Raw genomic sequence first — 11,181 nt, forward strand, 5'->3', positions numbered from 1 at the left:
CCTAACACAGGAGCACCCAAATATGTGAAGGAAAGACTGCTAGATCTAAAAAGGGAGATAGACTGCAACACACTAATGTTGGAGACCTCAGCACTGCACTATCCCCTCTGGATAGATCATCTAGACAAAAAATAAGTAGAGAGATAAAAGATCTAAACGATATCATAAATCTAATGGACTTAACAGACGTCTATAGAACTTTCCATCCCAAAACCTCGAGATACACTTTTTTCTCGCTGCCACATGGAACATTTTCGAAGATTGACCACATCACTGGGCACAAAGCAAGCCTCTACAGATTGAAAAGCATAGAAACTATATACAGCAACTTCACCGACCATGATGGAATTAAACTTGAGTTTAATTTCAAGAGAAATCCTCAAAAATACTCAAATACATGGAAACTTAATAACCTACTCCTGAATGACTCCACAACTACTGAAGAAATAAAGACAAATCAAAAGATTCATGGAAGTCAAAAAAAAAAAAAAAGTGAAGGACTGAATAAGAGAGTAAATCAGTGGGTGGCTAAAGGAATGGAGTACTGTGGATGTATCAAGGATAATCCTGCCTGGGAAGGACAGGAAAGGCCTATTAGAGATTTATCAGGCAGAGACTTAATTTGATGTTCAAGGGAGAGTCCACAGTAGTCTCAGCCCAGTGGGGACAGAGCTAGATATCTTTTATTTAAGAAGGTATTTGTGGAAACAGCGTGTATCAGTGGTTACCAACTATGCTTCCATATAGACTCACTTAAAGATTATTTTATTTATTCATTAGTTTGGGGTATGTTTTTTAAATCCCAAAGCATAGACCATATCCCAGGTGAATTAAGCAACAAACAAGCTTTGGAGGTAGGATGAAGCCACATGTATCTGGGATACTTCTAGGTGATCCCAGTGTACAGGCAGGCTTGAGAGCCGCTGATCGCAGGGCTGACCAGGGGTCAGCAAACTAGCCCAGTTGACTAAATCCAGCGCTCTGCCAGCTCTGTAAATAGACCTTCCTGGGAGCATAGCCATCCCCATGGTTTTTATATTGCCTGTGGTAGTTGTCATTCTGCAAAGGCAGAGTTGAATAGTAGCAACAGAATGTATGGCCTGCATGATGGAGGTATTTACTCCATGACCCTTTGTAGAATAAGTTTTCTGACTCCTGGGAAGAAGCTAGGTATAAGAAACCTAGCCTTTCAAAAACCTGGCAGAGAGGAAGCAGGGTGGCCGAATCGGTGGCAGTTCAGAGCTGTGGAGCAGAGTCCTGTTTGTGACTCTTGTCCTTCGAAGTAGGATGCCCGCATGGTGAAAGATTATTGTGGGAGTGAGTAGGATAAGAGGCCACGATAGACTAAGTGAACGGCAGAGCAGTGGGTGGATATTTATTCCCTCAGGTGGAGGTGGCGGACCAGTCAAGTCGATTGTGGCTTACTGGATGCAAAGGTGGCTTTATGTGTCTGAATATACGGATGGGTATGTGGGTAGGTGAGTAGAAGAAAAGGTAATGAGAAGTATAAGCCATAGTGCCAGTTGTGTACTCCAGTCTGGTGAGAAGGAAAAAATGGACATATGAGAAAACATTAGGGAGCAGTGCAAGACGGTGTAGAAAGGTATTAAAGGCAGAGGTAGAAATTAAAGACACTTAGAGAAAGAAGATGTCAGTAAGGATAATAACTAATAAGAAGAGGCTCTGGAGAAAACTGTTAGGTCATCAGAAAAGTCATGATACGTTTTCACATAGAAATATACATCGTGACTTTTCCGACGAGCCGACAGTTGTCTCTGAGTATCGAGTATACATCAGGCACTTCATACCCAGCAGCTCATTTAACCACCCAGAGATTCCCTGAGAGATTGAGATAGGATCCGCTATATACCCAGTCCTTTTTTTCTTCTTCTTCTTCTTCTTCTTCTTCAGGAGCCAGGAGGAAAGAAAGACTGGGAGGTTAAGTAACTTGCCTAAGGCCTTGTGGCTAGTATGCAATGGAAGCAGATTGAGGCTCACACCTCCCTTGATTTCAAAGGCCATGTTTTTACACTGACATTTCTTTTGTAAGAGTCAAAATCAGGGCTCTGGGTTGATCTTGGTGGGTGAAAAAATTGATTGAGTCATGACATGACTTTTCTGACAGCCCAATAGATATGCAGCAATTTAGAAGGGCCGTGTCATCTCTAATAAGGACTTTGGAAGTTGTTGTTTGCCTGTGAAAGTTGCCAAGTTTAGCAGCTCCAGTAAATGGTTTCTTTTTCTCCCTGTCTCTTCTGTCCTCTCTAGGATAATGAAGAAGGTTGTGGGAAACCGATCTGGCTGCCCAACAGTAGGAGACAGAATCGTCGAGCTCATTTATATTGATATTGTTGGACTTGCTCAATTCAAGAAAACCCTTGGACCATCCTGGGTTCATTACCAGTAAGTGCTACTTTCTGTTTTTAATGAAATTTTTAGTCATTTTTTTTCCCTCCCTAACGAGGGCTATATGGTTGTAGATAGAGTAAGCTTATCAAATATTATATTTTGAACTGTGTGGAGTTTATGTTCATTCCTAATTGAAATTTAGATTCTCCACAGTGACTCTCTGCTTTCTAGGGCTATTCATTATTTTCATTGATTTCTGGAGAATAGAAAACAAGCTTCCAAGCTCCTTTTTACCTTCCTGAATACATTCCAGTGTCATCCATTGAATCAAATAATGATTTTGCTTAAGAAATGGATAGTGTCATTTCTTGTCCTTGGGTTTGAGACAATGGCTCTCCCCTTCTCTCTATTCAGCATTCTTGTCATTCTGGGGAGAGAAAGTTGGGAATACTGTTTCTTAAAACTGGAAGTTTGGACTGTGCAAGATAAGCCCATTCTTAGTAGGATAATGGTACAAATATATTTTGTGTGTAGTCTTTACTGTTTAGTAGAGCAGTTCTGTGTTTCCCTAAGTGTGGCTTTGGGACCATGATTTAGTGTTGGAAATAATTTTACATGGCACACAAACATGGTACTGAATTATATAATGAGATTTATTAATTTTTCAATTTTCTTTCAATCCAAGAAAAAGCTTCATTTGCCCTATCTCCAACACTTCCTTTAACACTTGGAATGAATTTTTAGCAAAGTGGAAGTTTCTGTGAATCTTAGCCTTAAAGATAAAAAATAAAAAACATCCATTTCAATTTAATTATTCTTTTTTTATAGAATTATTTTTATTTAACTTTATTTATTATTATTAGCATTATTATTTTCCAGGTTGATCTGAGAGAGACAGAGAGAGAGAGGTAGGAAATGAGCAAGCAAGCCACCAGGTCCGAGACTTGAACCATGGTCGGCCATGTGGGAGTCTAGCGCCTTTAACCACCATGCCACTTGCCTGCCCCAATTTAATTATTCTTTAAGAAGAATTCTGTGCTTTTTTTTTTTTTTTTTCCTCTTCTGCTTATTGTAGTGGTACTGGCTTTTATGACTTTTGTTTATAGTCTTTAAATTTCTTATAAAAATAAATTTTAAAAAGTGAATGAGCTTGGCTTAGCTGGTGGAATGGTGGTTAAGGCAGCTAGATCCCACATGACAAACTGCACAGTTCAAGTCCTGGACCCAGAGGTTTAAAGAACATGTCAGGTACGTGTGCATGCGTGCACAAAATCCTGAGAGAGGAATGGAGAGGAAGGGATTGTGGCATTGCTATCCCCTCCCAGAGGGTGCTTTCTCACTTAAAAAAAAAAAAAAAAAAAAAAAAAAAAAAAAAAAAAAAAAAAAAAGGAAAGAAAAATGAATAAGCTTAAATAGAAATCATATCTTGGACCAGCAGATGGCATAATGGCTACATCGCTGGACTCTCACATTAGTCAACCATGGTTCAAGTCCTGGACACGGTGGCTTAAACTCACGCCAGGCATGTGTGCATGTATGCCCAAGATCCCGAGAGGAGAATAGAGGGGAAGGGATTGTGGCATGGCCATTCCCTCTGGGGGGTGATTTCTCGCTTTCTGTCTCTCTGTCTCTCTGACAAGGGCACACGTCCTATAGCAAAAATCTCTTCAGAATAAATAAATAAATAAATAGCAAGCCTATCTTAATTATACAAATAGTACATGAGTTTGGGTAAAAATTATGAAGAGTAGTTAATGTACCATCTGATAATAAATGTTGACTTATAGTTTGAACCAATTTCTAGAGAATGTTCTAAAGGTCTTTCAGTTAGTAGGACATGGAAATCTCTGTGTTTCCTTCCTGTAATTTTTGGGTAATATAACGTTTTGATGTGCTCTTAAAAAAAAAAAGCAAAAGACACTTAGTGATCTTATTAGGTCATTCTCTTTCAGGTTAAGATTTATCAACTTTAATTTCCAAAATTATGTCTTATTAGTTCTATAGAAATTAGGCAGCATTATCCATGGCACAGTGGTAACACAACTAGACCCATGTGGGAAAGATCTTCAGTTCATATCCTAGGGCCTCTTGTGTATGCCAGACATGCGTAGATGCTTATGATCCAAACCTGGGACTGAGGATGGATGCAGAGTTAGGACCCCGTTGATGTGAGTGGTAATGTAAGGACCCTATTGGGGGCAGATGGTGGTATAAGGACCTCGTTGGGCATAGTGCTCTTTTCTTTCATCTGTTTTGTTTTGTTTTGTTTTGTTTTGTCTCTATCTCATGGAAGAAACAAATAAACTTTGGAAAATAATGAGACAGAAATGAAAATTGAAAATAGTAAGAATTATCTTAAAAACACAGAGTAGGTGAACCTATCCATTGTCTGTAGAATTTCCTTATAATTTTCTTTTTAGCTGCAGTGATTTTTCTCATTAGGCAATGGAAACATGTATAGACCAAGGAAAGGAATTGATTAAAGACTATGGTGTTTCATTTTCTTTGGGTATCATTTCATAGAAAAAGCAAAATTAAAATTTTCATTTGGATTAGGATAGCATTTCAACTTTTTGCATCAAGTTTTTCCTTTTGGGAAGGTTTTTTTTTTTTTGGTCTTGAAATCTTCATGAATCACACACCATCACATTTGTTCTCAGTTGTGTAGAGTCATCTTTCTTCTTGATTAATGCACCATGGAGTAAACATTTTCTTTTTGTTAGTTACAGCATTAAACAAAGAAGGAAAGGTAGAGCTGTTGTTTTGTGGCATTTTATAAATGGCAGACATCTGAACAACGCACAAACACAACTGGCCAGTCAGGCTTCCCTAGGCTCACATATCCTTGCCGTTATAAGGGCTGTTTAGATGGGAAAATATTCTCAGCGGTAGCTTTTAGGTTGATTAAAAAGAACAATTTTGTTATTAAAATGGTCACTGTTGATTGGTATTTGATTCTTGTTGGATGAAAAGGCAGCATCTCAGAGGGAGTTTCAGGAAGAGTGTAATGTTTATCTGCTGTTCTTTAATAAGTTGTCCCAGTTAGTGATGTTAGCCGGCAGGAAGTCTGTTAGTGCTTTAGCACTGCAATCTTCATGGTGCATTGCAGCTGAGATCCCATCAAATGGCTAAGCAGGTCCCCTAGAAATGTTCTTGCCTGTTTACTTCTCCTTTTAAAAATTAGAAATTGTTGGGCCAACTAGTGGTGGAATGGTTAAGGCAGCTGAATCCCACATGGCAAACTAAATATTTTGACTCCTGAAACTGGTGGTTTGGAAACATGCTGGGCAGGTATGCATGACTGCCCAAAATCCCAAAAGGAGGAGGGAAAAATGGTGGAGAATGGATTGTGGTGTGACTATCGCCTGATGGGGGGGGAGGGGAACGTTCCCACTTTCTCTCTGTCTCTCTCCCCTCTCTCTTTTTTTTAAATTAGGAATTATCAGGCCAGGAGATGGTGTAGTAGTTGAAATGCTAAACTCCCACATGGCCTACCAGGATTGAGTCCTCGATCTAGTGACTTAAAACTCATGCCAGGCGTGCGAGTGTGTGTGTGTGTGTGTGTGTGTGTGTGTGTGTGTGTGCACGTGCATGCCCGTCTTTCCAAGAGGAGAATGGAGAATGGAAGAGAAGGGATCGCAGCATGGCTATTCTCCCTGGAGGATGATTTCTTGCTTTCTGTCTCTCTCTTTCTCTCTGTTTTTTTTTTTTTTTTTTTTTTTTTTTTTTTTTTTTGCGAGAAAGAGCTTTGCTATAGGGCCATGGGCTTATGGGCTTACTGGAGAGACAGAGAGAGACTTAGTGATTGCATACACCCTATAGCAAAAATCTCTCTCTTAAATAAAAAAAGAAGGAAGGAAGGAAGGAAGGAAGGAAAGAAATTCACATGACCAACATAGGTAGTGTAATAGTTAAGGTGCTGGACTCCTACATGACCGACCAGGGTTCAAGTCCCAGACCCAGTGGGTTGAAACTCATGCCAGGCATGTGTGCCCAAAATCACAGGAGGAGAATTGGAGGAGAAGGGATCATGGCATGGCCAACCCCTAAGAGGTGATTCTTTGTATATTTCTGTCTCTCTCTCTCTCGCTCTCTCTCTCTCTCTTTCTCTCTTTCTTCCTCTGTTTCTCTGGCAAGTGTACATACCCTATAACAAAAATAATAATATTAATAATCCCTCCCCTCAAAAAAATATTAGAAATTGTCAGAATTCTGTATTCATGTTGGTTGATATCATGTATTCCACTAAATGTAATGCTACAGTTAAGAGCAAACCTGTGGGACCAACAAATGGCATAATGATTATGTCACTAGACTCCCACATGACCAACTACAGTTCTATTCCCTGACCTGGCAGCTTGAAACTTACACTGGGCTTGTGTGCTTGTGTGTCCAATGGAGGAGAAGACTGTGGCGTGGCCATCCTCCCTGGGGGATGATTTCTCACTTTCTGTCTCTCTCTGTCTCCCCCATGTGCTCTATAGCAAAAATCTCTCTCTCAAGAAAGAAAAGGAAAGAGCAAACCCATGAGGCCTGTTGATTCTGGAAAAATATTTGTAAATTCTGTTCAATTTATATGGGGATCCAGGAAAGTCAGTGCAACATTTATGAAATGCTTTCCTAGGACTATTGCTCTGCAAAACTTGGCTCACATGACTTCATATGTGGCCTTTGCTGAGCATTGAGGGCTTACAAAAGAGTAAGATACAAACAATCCCAATTTGCCATGTTTTACATCAAAGTCCAGATTAGAAAGTAGGTCCTAGCAAGGAGCATGTGAGCATCCATCTAACATGTGACTGAGAGTCATTTGAAATTGCTGCTGCACTGCCAGTTAGGGGAAAGCCAGCTGTCCCGAGCATCCAGACAAAGATCTTTAAGTCAGTCTGCTCCTGGTGTCCCAGTTAGACGTGAAACATTAGATGGATGGCGTAACTAGTAACAAGAACACAGTTCCAGAACACATAGATGTTGAATGTGATTGTAGAGCAAATTCTGTCATGTTAAATGTGCCATGCCATAGGCAAAGATCAGTCTCCTGCCTTTGGATTATAAAACAAACCTAGATAAGCTAGAAAATAAGCAACTGCTGAGCCAAAGCCTCAAATAAAAGTATGTTAGAATTATTTCTGAGAGATTATAGGGTCTCCTTGTGTTCCATCCTGAAGAGCCCAACATCGTATACCTTATATCTAAGTGTTGTACGAAGTCCAGGTTTTCAGCAGTTAACTTCCTACCAGGAACCCAGCTCTAAAACAAATCCAGTTTGCTGTCAGGGCTTGGGCTGTACAGTCACACATGCTGGTATTTGGTATAGAAGCTATTCCAAGACCAATTCATGCCTTCCCAGTAGTTTTGTAATTAAAAGGATCTGTCCATTTGGAGTACGTGGAGGGCACTGCATACAGAAGCCACCTTGACCTATCCACCATCTTGAGCTATCCACTTCTTGGAAACCATTAGGCTTCACTTCCTCACTGAGCAAACGGTTTCTCAGAAATCATGTGACCAACTGTTCTCCCCGTGGGGCGGTTGGGTTTCTAGGCAATGGGAAAGATTCACCCACACCAATGATTTGTTCATACTGTTCTATCTCATTTGCATTTCGGGCAACCAATTGGTGCCCACCAGCCTGTATATAACTCGGCATTTTTCCTCAATAACCGGAAGACTTGATCAGTACCTCGTATTGTCTCCACTCTGTGTGTGTGTGCGTGTGTTTGTCCCATCTCTCACTCCCTCCCCCAGGAAACCTGTTCAACTATCTTGCGGGTTGGGACAAGGGTAGTGTCTGAAGAAAGGATTAGAGCCTGTACCTTTTGGACTTTGGGGCCAAGCTTGTAGTCTTATATCATCATTTTTTTCTTTCAGGTGCATGCTTCGAGTCCTCGACTCCTTTGGTACTGAGCCAGAGTTTAACCATGCTAATTATGCCCAGTCTAAAGGCCACAAGACCCCCTGGGGAAAATGGAATCTGAACCCTCAGCAGTTTTATACCATGTTTCGTGAGTATTCATGTTTCATTTTTTCTTTCCAGAATGTCGCCATAAAGGTGGCAAAATTAGACAGTCATCTATTTCAAGCTATGAATCTTGGAACCCTTAGCTATAGAAGTATGTCCTGTTGAACCTTTTCCTTGGGAATAACTGAAGTGTTTGTTTGTTTGTTTTCATTGAAATGGAAAGACTGTGTGAGCACAGTTCAGGGGCAAACTAATATTGGGCACATTAGGTGACAGATGGTTGTCTGTGTGGGGAGGCATGATTAGAGTTTGCCTGTGGTTTGACTTTGCTTTGTAACTTTGAGGACTAGGATGAGGTGGCACAGAATGGCCTAAGAGATAACCTCCAGGTGAAGTGAAATGAAATCTTAACTATGTCCAAAATGACTGTGATACTCTAAACAGTACGGCATGTGTGTTGCCTCTAAGAGATGGTATTTCCCTGCATCCAATGAGTAAGAGGAGAAGCTTTTTCCAAAAATCAAAAAGTTCTTTTTAGGATGTTGGAATTCAAAGTTTTGCAAATCTGTTTTGTTCTCCCTGGATGGAAATTGCCACAGTCTTGGTTGAAAATAAATTAACAGTCTAAAATGTAACTGAAGATGAAAACATGGATTAATTGCTATCACCGTGCGAAAGGAATAAGTTCACAGACTATGACTCAGAATCCAGAAGAAATCGGGGTGGGGGGGAGGGATGATGCAGTTGACTGTCTCCAAGGAAAAAAATCTCTATGATAGAACAACCCCCAATGACACTATAAGAAGATTATATTACAGACACATACATATATAAGGAGTCTAAAAATTGAGAAGAAGAAGTGCCACGATCTGATAGAAAAAAATGAGAAAAAGCTATTTACAATTCAGGGGAAATAGAAATGTATTGCTCCAAACCTAGGAAAAGATATTAGCCTCACTCCCATAAGAAAAATTCATTTTAAAACTGTCACAAGACCAAGTCCCATGGATAGATTGACAAAAATCCAAAAGTCGGGTAACATCACTACTCTGATGGCAAGACTGAGGGAAACCAGTCCTCTTATCCTGGTGGTAAGGCTACAGCATGTGTTACTCCCAGGGCAGAGCATTTGCCAAGATACAGCAAAACTACCTGTGAAGGTTTTTTTAATTTATTTTACATTTTTTAGATTTTTGCCATAGGACATGTATGTTCCCCAGAGAGAGACAGAGAGAGGGAAATGAGAAATCACCCTCCCCTCAGGAGATTGGCCACACCTCAACCCCTTCTTCTTCGTTCTCCTGCTGGGATTTGGAGTATGTTCACAATTTTTTTTTTTTTTTGAGAGATTTTTGCTATAGGGCATGTGCCCTCGCCAGACAGACAGAGACATAGAGAAAGCAAGAAATCACCCCCCGGGGGGGATAGCCACGCTGCAATCCCTTCAATCCCTTCTCTATTCTCCTCTCAGGATCTTGGCCATGCACGCACATGCACCTGGCGTGAGTTTTAAGCCACCAGATCCGGGACGCGAACCGCAGTCTACTACATGGGAGTCCAGCAACATAGCCATTACGCTTACTGCTGGTCCCTCACAAATGATTTTCAAGCCACCAGGTCTGGGACTCAAACCATAAAGTCGGCCATGTGGGATCCAACACCTTAACTACCATGCCACCTGCTGGCTCCCTACCTATGCACTTTGCCTCAACTGAACAGACTCACATCTAGGAATTTATCACAAAGATATATGAATAAAAATAAGAAGCAGCATGTACACAAAGGCATTTATTGTGGTGTAATTTATGGTAGAAGACTGGAAACAATTCAGGCATTCATAATAGCGGACTGAGTGAATAATATGGTTCATTGATCTAGTGAAGTACTCTATAGCTATCAGAGGGGATGAGAAGGATGTCCACTCAGCAGCATGTCTGAGGTATATGAAATGCTAAAAACCAAAGTTCAGGACTAAATCATTACTATAAGAATGTTATAGAGGAGGCACATGTGTATGTTAGCGTGTGTGACTGGCATAGGTGTCCAAAAGCAACAACGAAGGGAGAAACTCATTAACGTGGTTACCAGTGAAGGGAGTGATGTACAGGGATGAAAGTAGAGTAGATGTCTCCTAAAATACCTTGTTTTGTGCTTGGACCCATGAAAATGTTTTATATCATTTAAAAAGATAATTAAATATCGAAAACAATTCAAAGCAGGATCTTGAAAAGATAGTTGCATACCCGTGTTCATCATAGTAGCCCAGAGGTGGAAGCAACTCAAATGTCTGACACATGAACAGATAAAGAAAATGCACTCTATATGTATAATAGAATATTCTTCAGCCATTAAAAAAAAAAAGTCCTGTGACTTGCTGCAGTGTGGATGACTGTATTGGACATTACACCAAGCAAAATAAGCCACTTGTACAAGGACAAATACTGTATGGCTCCACTCATCGAATATCTAAGTGGTCAAAATTATAGAAACAGAAAACAAGAAAGGGCTGCTCAGTGGCAGGAAGGGGAATCAGTGTTTAATGAATATCAAGTTTCACTGTTGCAAAATGAAAAAGTTATGGAGATCTGTTGCATAACAACATGCATATTCTTAAGACTCCTAAACTATATGCATAAAAATGGTAAACTTTGTGTTGTTTACCACAATAAAAGAAGAAAAGCCTTCACTAGAAACTGGAAAAATAAATAAATAAAACCAAAACAAAACAAAAATACCCTGAGCCTTGTGTAAGACTGATGTTAACCCCTCACACAGAAAAATAATTACTTCAAGTGCCTTGAAAGCCATCTTTTGACCATACGTTTGTAATTGGAAATATATGTATCATTATTTGAAGTTGTTACAGTGTA

General features: G+C 40.1%; 1 protein-coding gene across 6 annotated transcripts in view; it reads left to right on the forward strand.

Annotated features, from left to right (window-relative positions):
* MGAT5 (alpha-1,6-mannosylglycoprotein 6-beta-N-acetylglucosaminyltransferase) overlaps positions 1-11,181 on the forward strand; it is a 387,858-nt gene that overhangs the window by 250,853 nt on the left and 125,824 nt on the right. For all 6 annotated transcript variants that reach the window (XM_006169708.3, XM_014584664.2, XM_006169709.3 and 3 more), the window contains 2 exons: positions 2,269-2,403; positions 8,221-8,354. In XM_006169708.3, the coding sequence (XP_006169770.1) occupies positions 2,269-2,403; positions 8,221-8,354 (269 nt within the window). The remainder of the gene's footprint in view (positions 1-2,268; positions 2,404-8,220; positions 8,355-11,181) is intronic.

Source organism: Tupaia chinensis, unplaced genomic scaffold (assembly GCF_000334495.1).
Source record: "Tupaia chinensis unplaced genomic scaffold, TupChi_1.0 Scaffold147433_1, whole genome shotgun sequence".
In the NCBI taxonomy this organism is placed as follows: domain Eukaryota; kingdom Metazoa; phylum Chordata; class Mammalia; order Scandentia; family Tupaiidae; genus Tupaia; species Tupaia belangeri.